We start from the raw sequence: 24,973 nt of genomic DNA, 5'->3' as shown, positions 1-24,973 counted from the left end.
ACTTTTATTTTTTAACTGCTTCTCTAAAGGGAGGTTGTGAGTTGTAAAAATAGGCAGATGAATGCGTACGTAATGAGATGTAAACAAATATAAGCGAATATTCTAAAAAACTTGAAAGATATAAGAAAACTTATTCCATTAAGACACAAACTCTACTCTAAGTTATTGGTTTTTCGTTATTTTTTTCATGCCTATCTAAAAACTGTAGTCTGTGTTTTGGGTGTGTTTTATCTCTCTAAACTTCCTTCTGAAGTTAAAAATGAGTAACATCTATATTCAAGAACCTCCGAGTAGTGGAAAGGTAATATTATTAATTAAAAAAAGAAATATAAAATATTATGCCTTTTTTTTAATACAATTGAATTTTCTACAATTTGTTGAGAAGAGTTTTAACCTTGGCTATGTCCAAATTGGCGTTTTCTTTTATGCATATATGTGTCATTGAATAAAATTTTCATGACACAGTTTCTTAACGTCCCTGAAGATCTTTATTTATTTCATTATTCTTTTGTGTATGATTTGTAAAATCATTAATAAAAAAAAATTGTAAATCTTTATTAATGTGTAAGTTCTGGTCTAGAGTAGTTTGTAGAAACCAATTACTCAATATGCTTAATTATTTATTATTGATTCAAGACTTTGTTGTCTAAAGTCTAGGAATTTAGTATCTAATACAGTATCTAATTTCTAGGTTCTTTTCTATTTAAATCATTTGTCATAATCAATCGCCCCAGCTTATAACCAGTGGGAAAGTAATATTTAACAGGTAAACTTAAAAAGAAAAAAAATGATAATTTTAAGCAGCTTGACAGGATTAAGTCAAGAGATAATAATATTAAAAATAAGAGTTAATATAACTTCAGGAGAAATTTAATTTATTTATTTATAGTTCTGTGAAAAAATTCAATTATACAGCAAGTACTGGGAGTATTTTGAATTATTTCCTCAAATAGCTAGGCATATTATTCTTGTTTCGATATTTACCTTCAGGAGTAACATTTTAGAAGTTTAGTAAATGACAATCCTATGTAAATCACTGTGATTTTGCTTGACTTAAAAAAATATGGATCCTTTGGGACCTAGAACTTCCAAATTTCTAAGCCATTCTTTGCCAAAAGTGGGTCCCTAATAAAAATGATATAAATTTCTATGCAAAGGTGTGCATGACTCTGATTTAAAAAAATAAATAAATGAAAATAAATACTTTATGATTTAAAAAAAACTTTAATTACTAACTTCCAAATTTCTAAGCCATTCTTTGCCAAAAGTGGGTCCCTAATAAAAATGATATAAATTTCTATGCAAAGGTTTGCATGACTCTGATTTAAAAAAATAAATAAATAAAAATAAATAATCTATGATTTAAAAAAAAGAAATAAAAAACTGTAATTAGTAATTGAATCAATACTATGTATTTTTTTTCTTCAAATTTGGTTTCATTTTGCTTATGAGACACAGGTTAATCTGTGAATGACATCTTTCTAATTCTTCCTTGTCGTTACTTTTTTTTCACAATGAAAAATTACTCATTTAAGGACGCTTCATAAATTTCTTATCTTTGTGTCCCATCTGTGTTTTTAATATATTTGACACGTTATAACAAGTTAGCGCAAACACTGAATTATTATTATGCAAATTCTATTTGTTATGTAAAATAATTAAGGTTAATGTCAGTGTGGCAAGAATTGCAGAGAAATATTCTACAAATGTCGCATAAATTATATTCCCGAGCAGTAAATTTGTCACCTTGAAATATGTTTGGAATTTAGAAAATATTAATGAAGAATAGTTTTTTGCACCAAATTCCATGCATTAAAAAAATTTGTTGTACTAATTTTATTGTTCTGCAAATAGTTTGTAATTCAAATTAAATAACCGAAAGTATCTGGTACAAAAAATTTTAAATTTAATTGTTGAAACTGTAAAGCTTGATTTTTTTCTTCTCAAGCTTGTCTACCATATTAAAGTTTTAGATCACTAAATAAATACCAATGTGGTCCTATTAGGCCACTAAATTTTCATTACTGGTGTGAACCCTAAATATGATTGTTATTAAAATCAATTATATGCTTATGAATAAGTTTTATTATTAGTGAAGCATTTTTTCCAAGATATATTCCAAACTATATTTTTAAATGAATGAACTGTTATTATTTTACTAAAATTTCATTATAAACATTTTGATACGAATTTTTTTTCTTACCCTTTAGGTTTTGTTAAAAACCACTGTTGGGGATATTGATATTGAATTATGGTCAAAAGAAACTCCTAAAACCTGTCGTAATTTCGTCCAGCTGTGTTTAGAAAAATACTATGATGGCACTATTTTTCACCGTCTAATCAAAGGATTTATTGTTCAAGGTGGTGATCCCAATGGAGATGGCACAGGAGGAGAATCTATTTATGGTGAACCATTCAAAGTCAGTGTGTTTTGTACTTAATTGAAATATGTCATTATTTGCTATAAATTATTCCGATGCTTAAAGCAGGTCAAACATTTTTGCCTGGTAGTAGAATTTACTAGTCAATCTGCTCTCCAACACAATCTTCATAATTTCAATTCTAATATGTTTGTGGTGCTAACACAGTCATGATCCCAGACAAATATTGTAATAATTACGCCTAACATGTATGTAGCAAAATTTTCATTTGTCAAGGTTAATAAAAAGTGTAAACAAAAAATGTGTTGTTAAAAATTTAAATTACTTTAAAATTCAAATTTTATGCAAAAATGATTTTAAAAAATGGGATAAATCCTGACTAAGCCTGCAACCAAATAACAGAATTTGTAAGAAATTATTTTTTTATTTTTTAGCAGATAGTTTTTTTTACTTCTAGATTATAAACAGTTTTTTTTGGACAGTTCAGAAAATCTTCGTGCATGGGAAGAGATCACAAATAATATCTTTTTGCAATTCATTTTTTATGTCAAATGAGTCAATTTGTCGCTTACCTATAATCAATGAGGATAGAAAAATGTTTTTTCATTTTCTCTTTAATATTTTTCTTACTATCTTTCAGCAATTTCTTAACACCTTCACCCACCTTCCATAAAAAGTAATTTATTTAATCATTTTCACAAAATTTGAACTCCTGCTGTGTAACAGAACTTTTACTAACAAGCTTTTTAGTAAAGCCATCATTAAATAATTATCAGTGATCGCCTAGTTAATTAAACTTAAAGTTTCAATTTTTTCAAACTTTTTATATGAGGAACTTGATGGCATTGATAATTATTAGAATGCTCAAAGTTTTTTTTTCTCTCCCTATAATTAGAATGTTTGACCTTAAGCATTATGTAAGAATAATATTTTAGTAATTTTTGTTGGAATGGAAATTTAGCTTAAATACAATTTTTGGGGTTTTTGATAACGTTTTTATCCATTGTCAAAAATTGACGCAAGTCAAAATCTTACCAACCTTGTTTATTGTAATTGTAATTATTACTCATTCTTGCAGTTTTTCTTTACTTTAAATACTTCAGATATAATTAATTTGTGGCAAAAATGTAACATTTAAACTTCATGAGGACAAAATTATAAAATTTCAATTTCTAAAGAGAATGTATTATTTAAATTTTATTGAAATTTTTTTTTGTACTTATTAAAATTTATTTGTTTCGTAATTTTTTAAATGCTTTTTAATGTAATAAACATATGCGTACAGACCTTACAGGAGTAATTTACACAGAAAGATCCATTCCCCCTTCCCTTGTCACGTGATTCAAGGACGGTTTTCTCTCAAGTTAACCCTATCCCCAGTTTCTTACTATGGAGATGGATTACTGAGCTGTTTAACTATAAAATTAAATTAAAAGTGTTCGCTTATTGCTGTGCATTCGAATGTGAAGAAAAAATCATAAAAGCAGAACCTTTTACAATTCACAAATAAAATTTTTATTCTTTTATGTTCGTTTTTAGACATTTATTTGTTTTTAGACATTTATTTGTGATATGTTAGCACGAAAGGTTATAAAATGAATTTAAATGATTTTTAACTTGTAGAATAGCTACTATTTTTTTTATATGTTTATTTAAATTGATAAATTATAATGTAGTTAACATATACAGGTATTTTCACTGCAATTAAATTTCATATTGACATAAAAGTTTGAATATTTTTACTGCTTTTTCAATGAAGCACGTGCATTGGATTTGGCACATTATTTTCACGCCAATATTTTGTAAACAAATCCCTTTTTATTTTCGCTCTGTAATTTATATTGATACTTTAAAAATAATTTTTTTAATAAGTTTTCTTAAAAATGGGTTGTTAAAGGTGTGGCTATTTATAATTATTGTATATATTTTATTTTAATTTTCTAACATAAAAAGGAAATATTTCTCTTATTGATTATCAATAAATTTTTATATATTAAATGTTAATTAAGTCAAAAACTATCAATATGTTAAAGAACAGCTACATGGTATATTCTTGTATGGTATTTTGTGATAATAATTTAAATAAAGAGGCAAATAACAAAACTAAACTTTGTTATTTTAGATTAAATACTTTTATCATTTTGTGGTAACTCACTAAAATTTTAATCGTATGCATTGATTAAGATAAATTATTATTACATAGCAGGCAAACTGGGACCCCAAATTGTAGAACGTGTATCAATATTAATACACTCTATGACAAAAAAATCGACGCACTAAGACGCGCAAATTCGACGCTCGATCAGGCTGGAATAATGCCGACTGGGGACGTATAGTCTTTAGCGACGAATCCCGCTTCCAACTGTGTCCTGACGATTATCGAAGACGTGTTTGGAGACGCACATGGCAGAGAGGAGATCCTGCCTTCACTATTGCAAGCCACACCGAGGCATTATGGTTCTGGGTGCCATTTCCTTTGACAGCCGGACCCCTTTGGTCGTCATTAGGGTGTACACTTACTGCACAGCGGTACGTCGACGACATCCTAAGGCCTGTTTTGCTACCGTTCCTTTTGCATCGCCCTGGGCTGGTTTTTCAGCAGGACAATGCCAGACCACATATGGCACGTGTTGCTATGAACTATCTGCAAGCTTGGCAAACTCTTCCTTGGCCTGCCAGATCACGAGATCTCTCTCCCATCGAGCATGTCTGAGATATGATGGGAAGGCGATTGCATCTGGCACGGAATGTTGATAACCTCGTTCGACAATTGGATCAAATTTGGCAGGAAATACCGCAAGAGACCATCCGGGAGCTTTATCGGTCTATGCCACGCTGTGTGGCAGCTTGTATCCAGGCTAGAAGCGGGTCAACACCTTATAGAACTTGTTACTGTAACTCTGCAATAAATTATTCAATTGTTTTGAAATTTTAATCATTTACTATTCTGTACATTGTCTTCCTATCCACCAATTTTCGTTTCAATCGGACAACTCCTTCTTGGTGCGTCGATTTTTTTGTTATAGAGTATATTTGTTTTAAAAATAAAACAAAATATTTTGTTTTTATTAGAAAAATAATCAGAGAATACTATCAGAATAATAATCAATAAATATCAGAAAATAAAAATAAAACCATGAAGAAGTTTGGCAAAGATGAATTGTATACCCATGTAGGGATGGATATAGATATATATTATGCATACATATATATTTAAATAAAAATATATACATAAATAATAATAATAGTACATTAAAAAATATTATATATATATATATATATATTTAAATAAAAAAATATTCTACTTTAATTACCCTGTCATTTAGTTTTTTTTATTGTTATATGTAATCTCAACGAAACTTTATGCATTGATTAAAATGAATTATAATATTTATAATATGAATTATAATATTTATATGACAGGCCCTAATTGTAGTGTGTTAGGAAAAAATGTTTTAAAAATTTACACGTTTTAAAAATTTTACTTAATACTTTTGGAGAAAAAAAATTCACAAATCAAACAAAAGATATATGTAGTATTAACAATTCTTACAGTAAAGCATTCCCACAATAGCCAGTTGAGGGCCAGGAAATCATGGAGGTTAAGCTGCTACAAATTCGTGACCAACTGCCATAATATTGACAAAATATTCCTATACAATGCCAGATATTTTTTTGCCAAAAAGATAACCCCCTTATCAATTCATCTTTGAACTAGTTTTCAGATCCCAAACAATAGACTGGCTATCTCTACCCTAATATATCCTCTATGGTACAGACCAGAAAAAAATTTGTGTGAACTAGTGAAATATTTCAGTTACTGGTCCTTTAGACCTGCGACTAAATATTCTTAATTTCAAACCATATCATGACCTAAACTGATGCGATCAACTCTTTAATTCTCTTTCAGGATGAATTTCATTCTCGCTTACGATTTGTCCGTAGAGGATTGGTTGCCATGGCTAATTCTGATAAGGATGACAACACCAGTCAGTTCTTCTTTACCCTTGGTGCAACACCTGAATTACAAAATAAGAACACTATATTTGCAAAAGTATAAAAATTTATTATTATTATTTTTATTTTAATTTTAATATCTACTTCATGAGTTTTTAATAACAGAGGGATATTTTTAATATTTTATAAAATTTAAGTGCTTAATTATATCTGTAATATTCTTGTTAAATGCTTTATTTGAAATTTTGATATTCTATTAATGTTTAAAGCTGTATGGTAAAAAATAAATGTTTGTGCATCAGTCTTAATATTCTTCTTTCTTTCAATATTTTAAAGACATATCTTCAATAATTATTATTATTATTTTGTTACTAAATAATTTGTGACTTCTCCAGACCATCACTCATATGATTAAGTTTTATTCTTTGTTTTTATATTCTAGCATATCTTTGTTTAGAATTGAGTGTGTAAAACAGAATTCGAAATTTGTGCATTGTAGTACATATTAATATATTAATATTAATATATGGAGATTTCAGGAGTATCATATTAATATATGGAGATTTTAAAACCATTTAGAAACTGAAAAAAAAATTGAAGTAAATCAACTAGGTTTTAAATTTCTCAAATATTTTCCTTCTTAACCACAGACAAGAGTGGGATCTGTTTAGTCTGTATTTTAATATCTACTTCATGAGTTTTTAATAACAGAGGGATATTTTTAATATTTTATAAAATTTAAGTGCTTAATTATATCTGTAATATTCTTGTTAAATGCTTTATTTGAAATTTTGATATTCTATTAATGTTTAAAGCTGTATGGTAAAAAATAAATGTTTGTGCATTAGTCTTAATATTCTTCTTTCTTTCAATATTTTAAAGACATATCTTCAATAATTATTATTATTATTTTGTTACTAAATAATTTGCGACTTCTCCAGACCATCACTCATATGATTAAGTTTTATTCTTTGTTTTTATATTCTAGCATATTTAGAATTGAGTGTGTAAAACAGAATTCAAAATTTGTGCATTCGAGTACATATTAATATATTAATATTAATATATGGAGATTTCAGGAGTATCATATTAATATATGGAGATTTTAAAACCATTTAGAAACTGAAAAAAAAATTGAAGTAAATCAACTAGGTTTTAAATTTCTCAAATATTTTCCTTCTTAACCACAGACAAGAGTGGAATCTGTTCAGTCTGTATTTCGGTATGGATTTGATTAAGTATGACATAAAGACCAAATATGAGCATAAAGTATTTCTTATATACGTCAATGCTTTAAAATGTATGGTTCAATATTCTATATTAAAATTTTTAAACAATCCTTTATTGATTAACTGCTAGCTTTATGAAAATAGTGTATCTAAAGAATTATTACATGTTTCACATACTTGCATTGAAATCAAAATTAAGTAGAATATTCTTCATCAATGTTGTAATCATTTTATATGCTGCAATGTATAAGAAAAATTAATTTTGCTGCAAAAATTTTTCATAAAAATGTAAGGAAAACTCTAAAATATTTGAAAAGTTATCTTAATAATAAATAAATAAGTTTAAATTACCTAATATTTTTCTGGTGAAATAACAGCACTGATTAAATTATTTTATTTAGAGCTGCATTAATTTTTCTAAAAATCTTTCGCTGAGTAAAATATACCTTACCTAGTGCTGTCATTTGCTAAAAATGTTATCAAATAATATACAATTTAAATTTTATTCTCTTTTTCTTAATTTTAAAACAATTTACTGCTATTAAAGAGAATTTTTTAGTGTTTTATTGACTCTGTTAACAGCATGAATGGGCAATAGTCTTTATTGGTTCAATAAAATATCTTTTATGTAACTTAAGTCCATTTTTCAGGTTACTGGACATACATTATATAACATGTTGAAACTTGAAGAAAGCCTTGTTGATCAAGATGACAGGCCTTTGTACCCTCATAAAATAATTTCAACGGAAGTAAGTCGGACTCAATAAACTGATTTAATAACTGAATTATAACACTAATTTCATCTTGATATTATCTATTAATCTTTCATTTTATTTTTGCACAAATTTTCAACTCTTTTAAAAATTATATCATTGTCTAAAATTTAAAATTCTTTATAATTAATAACTTACTATAACAACTATATAAAAACAAAAAAGATAATTAAAAAAAAGAGAGAACAACGAAGAAAATTAAAAAAAATAATCAGTTTTAATTCATAAAATAAGTTAAAAATAAAGAGAAAATATGAAATATAATGATAATGATTGATGAAAAGAGAAGAAAAAAAGTTTGTGAAATAAAATATTTTTAAAAAATTTTATTTAAAAAAATTAAAAACCCGAAAAAAATAATGAAAAGATTTAATCTTGTCATCAGCGCACACGATTATATCCGCAAAAAAGAGTGCTTTCTAATATTGCATTAATATAGTCAAAGCAATATATATCATTACAATAGTGTGAGAAGCACCCGAAAAATTGAACATATTAAGTAAAAAAATATTAGAATGTAGAAAAAAATGCAATATAATTGCAGAATAAAATACCAAATGTAATCTATAAAGCGAGTAGCGAAATCAAATGAATTTACTCTTTCAGTATCTTTCAAAAATTATTTAAAATATTTTCATAACAAGTTTGCCAGATTACAAAATATGAAAATAGCACTCTTTTTTGCGGATGTAATCATGTGGGCTGATACGAGATTATATCTTTTCAATATCCTTTTTCTGGCTTTTTAATATTTGTTTTTAATAAATGTTTTTTAAATATTTTAAAAATATTTCATTTTATATAATTTTTCTTCTTTTTCATTATTCTTTATTATATTTTTTCCATGTTTTTATTCATAAATATATATGTAACATGAAAAGCTTCAACTGATCTTTATATGTTATTCCTTTATCCAAATTTTCTTCCTTATGTAATATTCAAAACTAAACGCTTTCTCACGCTTAATTATTCACTCCCTCTTTTCTTATTCTATATTTAGATCTCAAGTATACATAAGCTAACATTTTATAGTTTTCACTTTACTAACTGTGGGAAACATATTTTTCTCTTGACCTATTTAATATACTGATTGTAATTACTCATGTTTCCCTTTTTCCTTAAGACAAAACATTATTACGAGACTATTTTGCAAGATTTTCTCTTATTTTTATTAGAGAACACTTTGATTTGTGTGTCATTTGATGTTCATTCTCTGATTATGATTGTTAAATAAAGTTAATTAGCTCTTTTTAAATCAAGTGCCTGTTCACCCAGCTCTCCCGACTGACATCATTATATACATAAATATATATAATTTTTTTTAATTAAATCTAATTAATTATATTTTGTAATTGTTGTTATTTTAGTAAGTACTAATCAAGCATGAAGCATTAGAATAAGGAATTAAGTACTAATTTTTTGTTCTAATGCTTCATGCTTGAATATATATTTGCATAATAACTTATGGTTTTAAGTATGAATTATTTTACCTGTACAAAAGAGTTTTACCGAGACACAGAAAAACTAAAGTATAAATTCAAGAACTAGAAAATGTTCGGTTTCTTTTCTGAATATTACTAGAAAATAAATAAAATCAAAGAATGGTTTTTCAAAATTATTTTAATTTTCCTTCATTTATTAAAGAGAAAAGTAAATGAGTTTTTTTTTTTTTTTTTTTTTTTTTTTTTATTTATTTATTTATCTAAAAAGCTTGCATTCTGTGAAAATTAGTTCTATGTAATAATAAGATTATGGGTCTATTTTAAATAAGACTTTTTTTGCCCAGAAAAATGTATCAATTGATGTCTACCATAGTAAAATTTTGCTTTATTTTTATTCGTAAAAATTGTGTTGTTTTTTATGCACTAGGTTTTGTCAAATCCATTTCCTGATATTATTCCTAGAGTCATTGTTAAAGAAAAAGAAGAGAGAAAACTGGAAAAACCAAAGGAAAAAATTAAAAAGTATGTATGACATGTAAAATACTTTGTTATTTAATTTTTATAAATGATTATTTTATTACTCTACTAGAAGGTCTTTCAACTAATATTTTTATTTATCTGCTTTGTAATAATTAAATTTTTTGTTGCATCTGTTTCTTTGTAATAACTAAATTTTTTGTAAATTGTGATGCGTGTATCTTTTTTTTTCTTCCTAAAGTTTAATAGTTCTCACATTTTCTCATAGTCAAGTTTCTGTAGAATGAAATTTTTCTGTTACGAAGGAAATTATAACCTATGAAAGATGAAGGATAAGTTTAAGCACATTACTAAGTCTAAGACTTATTAATGATTTTGCTTAGAAAAATACAGCTGATGAAAGTTACAGAGTGACTAAAATAACTTTTTTTTAAATTAAAATCAGATATTCTTTTTTTAAAAAAAAAGTTCCTTAAAAAGTTAATTATGGTTAGTTAAATTTTTAAATGTAATTAAAATTGAAATAATAATAAAATATTATTATAATTAATTAAATATAATAAAAATAAATTATGACAATATGTTTGAAACTTTAATACTGTATAAAAAAATGTTTTATATTAATATATAAGTGAAAATGTGTTATTTGAATTTTCTGAAAACTGATAGAAATATATCAGTAACATTTAAAAGCAAGCTAAACTAAACTAATCAAGAATTTAATTTCACACATCTTATTTTTTCCAATTTTAAAATGACTGATTGGATTTCGCTAAACAATCAGACACTTTAATTGCATTTTGTCACACATTTTTATTCTAAATAAAGTAACAAATAATTAAAAAACTGCATATTGAAGATATGCTACTTTTTTTTTTTACTACCATTTATTTTATACGAAAAACGAATGTGTATGTTGTTAAAAACCAGTGAAATTTCTTTTACACATTGGCAACAAGAAAATTGAAATATCAAGCGAGTAAACAATCATAAGCATGAATTCTTAAACATGCAGAATTAAAAATTTTTGGATGAAAATTCTTTTCTCATCTGGACAATTAGAAGCTGAAGCGAACTGAGGTATAATTTGTGCAGAAATGGAGGATAAATAGCAAATAATTCTTAAAAATTAAGAGACTGAGTCATATATTTTTTTATTGTACTTAGTGATTTTTGTTACTCAGAAGATGGGTGCGTTTTCACCATCCCCTCATCAACAAAAATTACCCACTTATGCTTTTTTTTTATTCTCTCCGGAAACAAGACCAAAATATTAAGCATTCAATGAGTAAACTGGAATTGGGAAGCTATCTGAAGGAAACTGCAAAAGTATTTTTTTGGTTGGCGAGCGCAGTGAGCAGAAATAAAAGCCCTCCGGCATTAGAAAATTTTTTTTTGTAAGATTTGGCAGTATGATTATAATTAGTATTATAATCAGTAATCAGTATAATTAGTATTATAATCAGTAATAATTATAATCAGTATTCTGTGACAATCCTCTCTAGCACTAATATCTCTCTGCAAGATACTTTTAATAATAACTAATATGCATATTATTAATTAAATTTAAAGTAACAGAAACGTTGTATATACATAAACAGGGTGCATAGCGTTTTTAAAAGTGCTTAAAGGTGCTTATTTTCGATTTTCGTTTTTTGAAAGCCCTTAAAGGTGCTTTTTTCATAGGTGTTTTTAAAAAGTGCTTTATTTTCCCTTTTCCAAAATGAGATATTTTTTCTTTGCCATATTTATTTTCGCCACAAATTAAGCAAAATGACATTGTTCTGTCCAACGTTTTCAAAATCAATTCAACCCCAATCTATTTCAGCGTGCTGTCGGTCCGTAGCGTATGAAAACGCCATTTGTTTTGCATGTTTGATAAAATACTTGGGGATCCGCAAGCGCGTATGCTAAGCTGGATTCAGTGGGACGGATTTTTGCCCTCTCATGTGCAACTCTGCTACATTTTGCAAGAGATTCTCAATTTCAGGATTCAATTAGTTTTGGAATGATAATTTAAAAATACTTCATATTTAAAAAAGGTGATAATTATCCTTACTCCAAAATTTTGGGTTTTTGACAATTATCAAGAACTATGTCAAATTTTTTTTTGACATAACGGATAAAGCAGCCAATTGTCAAAAATGTGTCAACTTTGCCTAATTATATTTTTAAGTACTTAAAAATATTTTTGAGTGCTTGAAAAGTGCCTAAAAGGTGCTTATTTTTCGTAGAAAAATTTAGCTATGCACCCTGAAAAAAAAGCTGTTTGGAAACAATAAAATTTCATGTATTTTTTTAAAAATGTGTACTATTTTTATATTCTAATGTCATGGGCGAAATTCTCACATTTTGTAAGAGGAAAACACACTAAGTATTTCTTTTTTCGCATTTCGTAAATATCATCGCATAAAATAATAATTAAAAATCACAAAATCCGTGAAATAAAAGAAAACCAAGTTTTTTTTATTTTTCCCAAATAAAAACAAGAAAAAATCATGAGCATTTCTTCTCTGATGCGGGAAAAAGGCATCTTTTGAATTTAATTGTGGAGGTAAAAAAACCTTTAATACATTTCTGCAGAAAAGAAATTTTTTGCTTCAATACTCTTTTTTTCTTCTTTTTTCTTCCATTCTTCTCAAATAAGAATCGAAAAATTACAAACATTTTTTTCCCCTCCGATGAGCGAAAAAGGCATCTTTTAACTATAATAAATAAAGAAGAATTTTTACTTTCTGAATGGGAAATTCTTTCTGCAAGAACTCTATAACATTCTGCGACAATGTCGCCGTGTCTCTGCGATTTTGCGACGGGGAGCAATATAAGGTAGAATAAAATACGTAAAAATCAAAATATGTCATAAAGAAAGTTACAAATTTAAGCAAAATAGGTCTAAAATAAATTAAACTGAAAGGAGAAAAACTTAGAACCTCTTTTCAGCTATGATTATTCTCTTAATAAATTCTTAAAGCCTTTAGCGATATTTAACTGAGTATTTGAAAATAAATCTGTATCTCCTAATTATATAACAGTGTTTTTTTGTGTTTAATTTTTATAAATATAGTCTAATATCCACTAAAAAGTGTATAAGTGTGATACCATTGATTTTTTATAAGACCTTTTTTTATTAGTTTTATTTTAGTATTATCTTTTTAAATAACTATTATAATTAACCTTTAGCTAATTAGCAAATAGCTAAAGGTTGGTTTAATTATGAATTGAAACTAAAGAGATATTATTAAATAAAATTTTATTAAAATACTCTAAATTATCCAGAATGGTACCCAGAATTTTTTTTTTATACTCTTTGTCTTAAGGAAATTATTACTTCAAAAATAGGTTATAGCAACTAAATTAAAAAAATGTATATGAAATTAATATTTCAGATCAAACTAATAGCAAATTTGTCTCTGAATTTATACAAATTAGACCATATGATATTGGTTCAAGCTCTTAGGTTGTGGTAAATATTTTTAAGCTATTAATAATACCAACAAAAAATGATTGTGTAAATTTTTTTTGTGCTCATTCAATATCATTTCAGACCCAATAACTGAAATGTTTAGTTTATTCTTGTTTCATTTGACAAAATGTAAGATATTTAACTTTTACAAATAACATACATATAATGTATTTATATAATTCATATTGTGTTTTAGATTGCAAGTCAAGAAAAACTGTAGATTTAAATTCTTTAAAAAATGAGAAACAATTCAGACTAAATAAGTTAACTTGAAATATAATTGCTTATTGTCTGTTTCTTTAGCAGATTGAAATGTCATAATATTGAATAGTTTTGATTTTATTATAATAATCTTCTGACTTTATTTCGAAAGTTTATAAATTTCAATGAAGTTTATGTGACTCTTAAATTTCCAGTTTTAGTTTAAAAAAAATAAATAAATAAGTAAAAAATAAATAACAGTTTAGTTTGTACAAAATTTGCCAAACAATTCATGCATTTTCAAAATTTCTAACAAAGTCAAAAAGTCTAATTTATATTTATTTGAAAAAATGATTTACTAGTCTTGTTCATTGTTATTTTAAATTATAACTGGCATTCTATTTAAATGATGTTTTTAAACCATGAATAAATGTTTTTAAGAAGTCTTAATTATTGTGAATAAAATAATCTCGAATAGAAATAGTTGAAGTTTTTTTATTAAGTTCAGTCAAATGTCTTAAAGATAAATGTCTATATCTAAATTTTTTAATAACTCGAAGTATATTTTTAAGTGCATTATAGTACTATGATTAACTTCGAATACTTTATGTATTACTCAAAATTTGGTAAATTGATTTTTTCTATAATTCTAAGAAATTTTCTTATCTTCAACAAAATCAAATTTTATCTATTAGTTAAATCTTTTTCCCTTTAATGAAAGAAAAAAAAATTGCAGCTTAAATAGATTTTGGTGATTTCATTAAATTGCCTAACCAAAACTCCTGGGGAAAAAAAGAAACTAACAATTTTCCAAAAAAAGCTTTTATAAATGATTTTTAGTATTGCGTGCAGTTCTAGTCTGAAAAGTCCGAATCCCTTTCAAAGCTAAAGCAAAAAGGTGTTTGGAGTTGTTTGTCTGTAGAAATAAATATTTAAAGTAGTCTTTTATACATTTTTAGGAATTTTTCGGACAAGATAAGTGTTGTAAAACGCATGAAAGTAAAACGTTCGATTTCTTTCAAAAGATTTTAACTATAATTTTCTTTTTTTTTTTTTTACTTCTTCGAAATATTGAATAAAAAAAATTGTAACTACTGCTTATTTTTTTAATTTTCTAAAGTTTACAAAACATTTTGGAAACGATATTTCTTTTAATAAAAATATCTGCTGTTATTAGCTTTTAATAGTAATTTACCTAACTTTGTAAAAAAAATAATAATAAGTAAAAGAAAGTAATTGTAAGAATTTCGATGTGTTTGTGAATTTTCGATGTGTTTTCATTACACTTTGAGTTATTAAAGTTTCACGGCAATAGTAATTTCATTTCAACAGAATTTCTCTGTAATGTTAATTTTATTTTAGTTTTTTTTTTTTCTTTTTAAATTTTTTTTTTAAGATTTAGATTAAGATTTTATTATTTTAGAAATTATAAACTCTTGTCTTTTGGTGAGGAGGCAGAAGAAGATGAAGCTGAAATTGAAACTGTTAATCAGGTAAAAAATCTCTAACTTTTCTGTAAATGATTTTTTTGCAACATTTTTCAAATAGGTAAAAAAATGCACCTTTATATCATTAAAAGGTGTTTTTTTATTATTTTTATTTATTTATTTATTTTATTTATTTATTTATTTTATTCATTTTTTGAAAATATAGTTATGCACTTTGCTTGCTTATTTAAATTGCATTATTACTTTGCATTTGCTTTTTTAATTTTTTAAAAATTATATTTATCAAAAATTTATTTATTCTGTACATTATTGTTGTATAATGTTTATTAAAGTAATAAAATGCTGAAATTGTTTTATTGAACATTAAAAGAGAATATTTGATTAAGACCTTAACTTCTCATGTTACCTCCATTTTTCAAACTCAAATTCTTGTTTTAATCAAATACTAATAAAAATCAAGCAGCATTACATTAAAATATAAATTTCAAGCTTTAAAAAGATATGCAATATACTAATGTAAGCAAAGTTTGAAATTTTAACATTTCGGTTTATTTTCGTGGAATTGCCCATTTTTTTAATTTAAAAATAGCTAGAGTGAATGGTCTTTTCTACCTTCATTTTAATTCAGTTATGGCTATATGTAAATTGGGTAATGAGAAAGTCTTTTGTTAATTCTTTGTAATAATATTGGTTTTTCATTTATGCTTTTCTTAGCATCTAAACTAAAAACATGAATTATAAGTTAATTAATATTTTTTTCATAATTTAATTAAAAAAAATTGGAGCAGTGTTGTAGTAATTCATAAATATGTTCATCTTGAAAAAAATATTATTTGATTTCATTTTTTCAAAGATGGATTTATTTTAATTGAATAATAATATTTGGTATTGAATGTAAAAAATGCAATTAATATATTGAAAGTTTAATAATAAATTTTTAAGTAAAAGATGAAGAAATAATCTGATTTCTATCCAAATATTTTTCTTTAAGCATTAAAATTACAATTTATATGTTTTATATTGTTTGTTTCATCTTCCACTTTCATATCATAGGTTTACAAAGGACAAAGTAAAAGTAGTCATGATCTGATCGATGATCCAGAACTAAGCTCAGTACCTGCTGTAAATATAAATGAAGGCTTCACATCAAAAAACGATTCCAGTTCAGCTACTTTAGAAAATATTCGTAAAAAGCTAGACAAAACTAGTGCTAATGCTGAAAAACCAGTTGAAAATGATAAAAATGTCCACAAATCTGAAAAAGATGAGGCTCTTGATAAAAGGTACTACTTATAATACATTGTCTTTTCTTTTATATAGTTTATTGCTACAACGTTTATAACTTATCAATTATCCCAAAAAAGAATTTTAAATAACTAGATGATAATTTTACAAATTATTTATTTTGTTAAAATGCAAATACATTTAAAAATGCAGTTTTCCAAGTAATCTTCTTAAATGTATATATTTGGATATATAGATTAAACTTACTAAATTTTTGAATTGTTACTTGGTAATAGATTAGTGAGGTTAGTGAGATTTTCATAGAAATAAAAAAACGGGCAGGGTTCTTATATATAGGAAGAAAGAAGTCAACTTCAGTTTTGGAATGAAATAAATAAATAAAAATTATAAATTAATAAAAGCATTTGTTAAATTTAATTTTGCTGTTATTTTTTATTGTCTTTAAAATAATTAATGAAAGATTAAAAAATACCAATTGAGCAGTAAAAGCATTCATAAATCAAAAAAAGTCTGTAATCTTATGAAGACTATTCAAGCTAACAACTATATCTAATATTAAATTATCGTGAAGTTAAGTACATAAAATTCTATTTAAAAAATGTAATATTTTGAACTGCTATAAGCTATTTTAATTAATCATCAAATTGATGTTATGTTAAGGAAAATGCTTAAAAGCCATTAAGTTATGCATCATTTTTTTAGTTCAAGCACTTTATGCTTGTAATTCTTTGTGGTTTTACATTATTTATCTTCAAAAAGAAAAGCTTATCATTAAATAGAGTTTATCAACTTGAAAAGGAACTATCTCTCATTTTGAAATGAAAATGGTGTAAAAAACACAATATGGTAATAAAAAGGAGGAGGAGGGTGGAAAAAGTACACAGTAAAATAGCCACAGCCCATGGTAAGCCACTGTAAAAAAAATGTACAAAGCGGACTTCGGTGCAGGTATAGTAAACATTTCAAATACTGTCACATTCATTTTTCATAATCGTCATGTTTCTTTTTTTCCATGTCCTAGATCAGATATGATATAATGAATGAGAGAACTTAGTGCTAACTCACTTTATGATAGTAGCATTCTGTTAATAATTTCGCATACAACCGAAGAAAGTTTGTATATTTACAAAAATACCCTGATTTTCCAACTACAGTAGAGCGCCGATTATCCGAACCCTTATTATCCAAACGTCCAATTATCCGAACTATGTCCGAATTCGCTTTTTTTCCTCTTCTCTTTTTTAAGTTTAGAATTTTTTTTTCTCTTATCAACAATTTTTCTAAATTTAAAGGAATAGATAATATCCACTACATCTGAAGACCATATTTAATTTACAACCTTTTTCAGCAGTTTTCTTATAGTAGCCATACATACATGTATTGTTATACAGTTAAACCTACATATCCCCTTTAGCCCTCTTCAACTGAAAATTATCATCAAAGAATGCGAGCTTCATTTTGACAATCTACAATTGTTGGAAAGCGGAATGTGTTTATGAATAGATAAGTGCCGAAATTCTACAATTGGGGGATGGGTAGTTGTCACTCATGGTTAATGATTAGTGATTACAGTGCTTGAAATCTTAAATCTTGGAATAAAATTCTTATCAGAAAAACAAACGAAACTGCGGTTTGTGAATCGGTAGATCTTTCGGGTGAAAATATGCCATGTTATACAGAAGAAATAGAGGAAATAGAAGACTGGTGTCGAGACACTGAAAACGACTCAGGATTTCAAATTTTAAATGATCATGAAATTGTTTCTGAAATTTTGAATGAAAATCTGAACTCCTCAGATTAACAGGAAGAAGTACATGATCAAGTTCAAGATCGTGGAACTTCTCATAAGAAGCATGCAATTCATTAGATATTGCAATGAATTGCCTAGAACGTCAAAATGATGTTGATCTAATTCAGTTGATTTATTTAAAAAGAATAAGGGATATGGCAGCACAAAAAAGAGCATGTTCTTTGAAACAAAAGTCTTTGCTGGATATCTTTTGCAATGGAAAATAAAGAAAAATGTGGTAAAATCAGTAATTGACGAAAAAAATTATGAAAAAGCCGAAATATGATAAAAAAGATTCAAATTGAAAAATAATATATTTAAAAATTGAAGGAAAAAAAAGTCAAACTCGCCAGAGCTATTTTAGATAGCACTGCCAGTCCTAAGCCTAGAAAAAGTGTGAATGGAAGTTGGTGCATAAATAATAATAATTTAAACTAGGTTTTAAACAACTTTCCAATTATCCGAACCACGTTCGGTCCCGAGCAATTCGGATAATCGGCGCTCTACTGTATTTAAATATTCAAACATAATAATCGTCCCAAAGAAGTCAAATAAAATGTTGATAGTTTAAATATAAATATGAATGAGTTATTAATATTACCATATTTTTGTATTTACATATTTATCGAGCCAGTATTCCATACTAATTTTCCCCCCTATTTGCTCAATGTTCCAGGAAGGAAATTCGTAGACAAATAAAGGAATTGAAGAAAGAATTAAGTCAAAAGAAGGAAAAAGAACCGGATGTTGCTTCAGTTGAAGTTGTAGAAGGTAATATTTTGATACATACTTTTCTTGTATGAAACATTTATTATATACTTGCCATCTTTGAGTACCATAATGATCACCTTTTAAAAATATCTTGTACAACATATAAACTTGAATGGTAACCTAACTGAATGCACAACACAACTATATTTAAATATTCTAATTCTTCAACCCCTCATCTAATCAGAACACCATAATTAGTTTTAGACAATATCTTAACTTACTTTTATCTTTGCCGTTAACCCTTTCAACCCGGCTTTTGAAGCATCAAAATTTAAGTATGAAAAGCAGTTTATGTTAATGCTGACTTATAAAATTAGTGCACTATGAGTTTAAAGATTTCCTTTCTTCCCGTTTTTCCAGAAATCTCCTGGGACAATATATCCCGATTTTCTTGAATATTGTAAAAATACCTTGCATGGGAATAAGCAATGAAAATAATATAAATGCATCAAATTATTTATTACCAGAAGTTGTCTTATCAGAAGTTATAGAAACCATAAATTGTTGTTATAAAATAATCAAAACAAAAACTAAAATTTTGTCTTATAATATTTTTATCACTAATGGGATATATTGCCCCTCTGGTAAGTACGATTAGGTTATATTGTCCCAATGTTAAGCACAATTGAGACAATATACCCCACAAAATAGAATTTGTCAAAATTTCTTTAATCTGATACTAAATAGGTTCAGTTATTACTTAATAAGAACAAACGACTATTTTTCACAAAATATGACAAAAATATAGTTATACTTACCTCAAAATTCAGAAAGTGCATAAAATAAAACGAGATTGACTGGCATGCTTACAAACAGAAGTGTGTCGTTTTGAATATGAAAGTGTTTCCAAGTTCCTTTAGTAATATTTTTATTCCCTAATACCTAAAGAACGGTGAAAGCATTAAAAAAGAACATGCGGAATTGGGATCCGTTTATCCATTAAGGAATAAAGAGTCATCTTTTAGAACGTATATATCCCATTAGGATCAAAAGGGTTAAATCATAAAAACCAACATGAGTATAAGTATGGGACATTTTAACATAGTAAACAATCAAATTATTAAAATTATATCCATCCCTGTCATAAGATAGGATAGAAAACGCATAGCTGTGCTCCATTATGTGCTGTATTTTCCTAACCTACCTCTAAAGCCATAACTTGATTTTCGCATAATATATATATATATATGCTATTGCTCGAAAAAGGCAAGCTTCGTCATCAATAATTGGTATGATAGTATGTGTTACTATAGCACCGTTTATGTTCAAAATTTCTACAGCCATTTAAAAAAGGATAAAAAATAAATCTGAACAATTATTTTGTCACTAAGTTTTCATTTCTATAAAAATACAAAATTGTTCTAAATGTAGAGCATAACCAACTCTTTAGCATTACTTAAATTATTAATTGAGGCAACTAAAAATTGAATCTAAATTAATACTTAATGTATAACTAATTTTTAGCACTACTTAAATTATAACTTTAGACAACCTAACAAAGTGAATAATAACAATGTTGCCAATAGATAGAAAATACCCGAGTTTATGGTGCCACATAAGAGAAATATATAGAGAGATTTTACTCAATTCTCTCAAGTAATATCTTACTGCTTCAGTTTCTTTAGATTATTTATTTAATATGGTAGATTATTAAGCTCCTAGTAGTTTGTAATTGTACAGTGTACAATGGAAAGTTAGAGACAAGATAAACTTCTCATCTTCTGCAAATGGTGTACTATTTTGTTAATTAATAAACTTTTCATTAAAAAATACATTTCTCACAAATTTTACTTGCACAGAGCTGCTATAATAATTAGAATTAAGCTTAAAATACATACTATACATTTAAGAAATACTTTTACTTCTCAATTTAAGTTATTAAATTTGCCATATACACCTTTAGTTTTTAGTGGACTTTTTTCATGCCATATGCATAATGTGCTCATATAATTTCATGTGCATGATGATTAAAAATCATAGGGCTTTGATAACAATAGTTTTTGTGCAACAATTTAATTGTTTTTTAAACTGTAATGTTATTAACAGTTTATTTGGAATTTTTTAGAAGTACCTGAAAAGGAAGAAAATAGTGTATTATCTCTATACCACAAACAGTTAGAGAAATATCAAGACAAAAGTAAATCTATATCTCGAAAAGGAACATCTGAGCGAGAACAACAAGTAAATAGTTTTATTACTATTAGCATTTTTTATAATTCTTTAACAGCAACTTTCATTTATTTAATTAAAATATAGTGAAAAATAAAATAAAATTTGTAAATTTTGATTAAAAGTAAAGCTTTTTTTAAACAAACTCATACAAAACAGAATTATTCAAATTCATTAAATATTAAATACATTAACAATCCTCTGGTATATTTAAACTTTAGCTTTCAAAAGTTCTACCTAATTAATTTAAAAATACTATTTTAATTCCCATTGTTATATGTTAAAAATGTTTATTTTAAACTATTAATTAGTTACTTTTTTTATTTTAACAGACACTGAAATTTCTGGAAAAATTCAGGACCACTTTACAAAGTGCAAAAACGACTGTCACAAAAAAAGATGAGATAAAGTCTTCTGATGAAGAAGATGATGAAACATGGTGACTATTACTATTTTTGTTCATTAAATAATACTTTTGCACTGCAGGTTCCAGGTAAAAATAATTGAATTTATGGTGTTATACTGATTAAGTTTAAAAAAAACTTTTTAATATAGTTTTATTTTTAATAATTCTTGAACTTTGGCACTTCATTAGTTTCCTAACATGGAATCTAAAGATAAATAGAATTTCATAAACCATTTTTGCAAAGAAAAAAAAAGTGCTAAGGAATGGAATTAAAATTTAAATAATCCTCAATGCTGATGAAATGAATCGGTTCAGAGTCATCACTGTGCATGTGTTAAAATAAAGTTCTAATATATATATATATATATATATATATATATATATATATATATATGTCACGCTAATCTTTGAGGAACAAGAATATATAAATATACATACAGTAGAACCTTGAATGATTGTTTCTCAAAGGACCATTCATTATGTACTATAGATATGGAAAAAACTTATAAATGTATAAAAAATAATAAAAAAAGTATTGGATTTAAAAAAAAAAATTTAATACATAGTCTAAAAATTTTTTAATGAAAAAATTATATACTTAATGCATAATATATTAAAATAAAACATTTGAATTTCTTTTGAAATATATTCAGTAAATTCATAAACTTCAGTACTATAGAATCTCAATCGATCGTTTCTCATGGTGGGAGGATAGATATGAATGATAGATACATTGTGAACGATAGATACAGAACTAGAATGAATGTGTGTCCACATAAAATATCAAACAATGTCTTGTAAAGTGAATTTGGAAATTAATAAATTAACAGTAGGTATAGTAATTTTTCTTTAAAAAAATTAGGAATTGCTTTGAAAATATGAAAAATGCGAAATAAAGTTGAATAGAAACAATTTATTTAAAATATTTGTAAATTTTGGTTTAGATACAAGCTTTTCTTCTTAGTGCAAATAATAAGTTTTTGACATATGTTACAGATTACGGTTCATTTACTGTACCTTTCTATGACTACAGAAAGTTTTTTTCCGAAACTTTGAGACCTGGTTGTGGCTAACTCCATTTTATTTTATAATGTATAACCGTCGTTGAACCGCTGACAAAATTTTGGGTTTATGACTTACAATGTTCAACTCCTTAGCCTTGTAATTTTGAACCCAATCCAGAAGATAAGGAAACTCCTGGATTGGATCAAGTATTGGGAGAAATTTGCCTTTGTGAAGGACTTTTTGATGGAATTAACATTTGCATTACTTGAAGAGGAAAACCTCCCATGGTTAGCCTGACAGCAAAGGTACTCTAATCCATGATCCGTCTACCACTGAGGATATCTTTACATCAGCACTGTATACGCTGCAAGCAGGGTGCGGAATTTATATCGACCAGCCATCGATGGGATTCGAGCCTAGGCCACCTTGTTGAAAGGCAAGCGTTCTATCCCCTGAGCCACTGCGGCTCTGGTTAACTCCATTGTCTCCAGCGATATCACATTGGACTTCCTAAGCTTTTGAGACCCTTTCTTGAACCAACAATACCACAGGTTTCAACATTTTCGTCTCCTGGTGCATGAACATCAAATGGGATGATTGAGGCATTTTCCCCTGTTTACTGTAAAAAATTCTCATTTTCTTCTTTATTAATAACATCAAGAGTAATTTTTTTCGTCTTAAAACTAATTAGCCGCAATATTTTTGAAAATGTCAGCAGAATTTCTGACTGTACGTACAGGAAAACCATAGAAGGGGGAATGATAGATCTAAGTTTGATTATATATCTATATGCTATTATTAGTTTAGGATTGGTATTAGGATGAAAATTTTTAATGGTAACGTAGCTACAAAATATTGTCAGATGCACAGCTGAAGTTTTTTTTTTTTTTTTAAAAAAAAGACAGAATATCAGACAAAAACTTATTTTAAATATTATATGATACAACCTATTCAAATGTTGGAAAGATGTATTGATAAACTTTAAAATTGAATCAGTCATGTTTAATTTAAGAATAAAAATAAAATTTTAAGAAAAATTGCATTTGGAAAGGGAAAAAATAATTATTTCTTCTTCAGGTAAAAAGTTTTTTTTTCAGGTTTAAATGTTATAAAAAATTTTAAAAAATTCAAACAACATTATAAAGTAGTTTTATTCTCTAAAATCCATTTTACTTTGTAACTTTTAGGATATGACAATTTAATGTTTTAATAATTTTCATCATAATTGAAGCTGTCATATCTAATCACACGTGTTGTTAATGTAGACGATACTAATCTCATTAATATCAGATAGAAAATTAAAGCCTATTAATTTTATTTGCAGGTTAGCTCACTGTTTAAGAGCAGAAGATCAAAAATTAGTATTAGCAAAGGATGCTAATTTGCCTACCGCTGATCGATATGATTTAACTGATCCAAGAAATCCTTTAAATCAAAGAAGAAGGAATGAAAAAAAGATGAAAAAGTAACATTTTCATTCACATTGAACTGTACTGTTAAAACCAATTGTTTTTAACTTTTTGCTCTTAACTGTAAATATTAAAATAAAACATCCTTTTTAAAAAATTTTAATTTAGCATTTATGAAATAGAAAATTTTGCAAACTGTAAAGAATAAATGTCTGACAACTCTGGATAAGCAAATTTTTACAGGGAACTGCAAACCTGTGTCTGCTTTATGTTAAAACAATGCATTTATTTGTACTTATCTTTTAAAAACATTTTTTTTAAAAATTCTTAGGGAAAATAAAAGCTGCAGATTATTATCTGGTTAAAAAAAATTATGGAACATATCATTTTGTCTAAATATTTTAGGAAATAATCTCGTATTGTCTAAAAATTTTGGGTCATAGTCTCATACTTTTGAACATAATCTCACATTGCCAAAATTTAGTGACTCAGAATCTGACTACTACATAACAATATTAAAACAAAAATCATAATAGGAAAAATTAAAAGGTATAATTTAAAGGTTAATAAAAATTAAAATTAATCAGTATCTTTTTTTAAGTGGAAATTGTGATATACTTATATTTTCAAGCTTTCTTTTAATTTTACTATTGTGAAGTTTTACTTTGATTTTATTTGTATTTAAAATTATAACACTTGTAATTACATTAATTTAATATTTCTTAATTTTGTTATTGTTTGAGGCAGATGTAAAAAGAAAAACAGAAATAGTTCCTTCATATTTGACAAATCAAATATTTTCTATCTT

General features: G+C 26.3%; 1 protein-coding gene across 1 annotated transcript; it reads left to right on the top strand.

Moving 5' to 3' along the window:
- Positions 1-45: 45 nt before the first annotated feature.
- On the top strand, positions 46-24,322 carry LOC107448062 (spliceosome-associated protein CWC27 homolog). The gene is made up of 11 exons (XM_087151831.1): positions 46-301; positions 2,211-2,420; positions 6,292-6,435; positions 8,218-8,316; positions 10,210-10,304; positions 15,347-15,416; positions 16,425-16,654; positions 19,082-19,176; positions 21,242-21,357; positions 21,678-21,784; positions 24,081-24,322. Exons 1-11 carry the CDS (start codon positions 260-262, stop codon positions 24,223-24,225), a joined length of 1,353 nt encoding a protein of 450 aa, XP_087007957.1. The 5' UTR covers positions 46-259; the 3' UTR covers positions 24,226-24,322.
- The last annotated feature ends 651 nt before the right edge of the window (positions 24,323-24,973 follow it).

This window comes from Parasteatoda tepidariorum, chromosome 9 (genome assembly GCF_982258835.1).
Source record: "Parasteatoda tepidariorum strain Cologne lab strain chromosome 9, Ptep-v5.0, whole genome shotgun sequence".
In the NCBI taxonomy this organism is placed as follows: Eukaryota; Metazoa; Arthropoda; class Arachnida; order Araneae; family Theridiidae; genus Parasteatoda; species Parasteatoda tepidariorum.
The sequence above is the reverse complement of the archived record's forward strand: the minus strand, read 5'-3'. Positions and strand labels throughout refer to the sequence as shown.

Coding starts and splice junctions, on each gene's coding strand:
- LOC107448062 (XM_087151831.1), top strand. CDS start 260: ATGAGTAACATCTATATTCAAGAACCTCCGAGTAGTGGAAAG. Junction 302..2,210: donor AACCTCCGAGTAGTGGAAAG/GTAATATTATTA, acceptor CTTACCCTTTAG/GTTTTGTTAAAAACCACTGT. Junction 10,305..15,346: donor CCAAAGGAAAAAATTAAAAA/GTATGTATGACA, acceptor TTATTATTTTAG/AAATTATAAACTCTTGTCTT.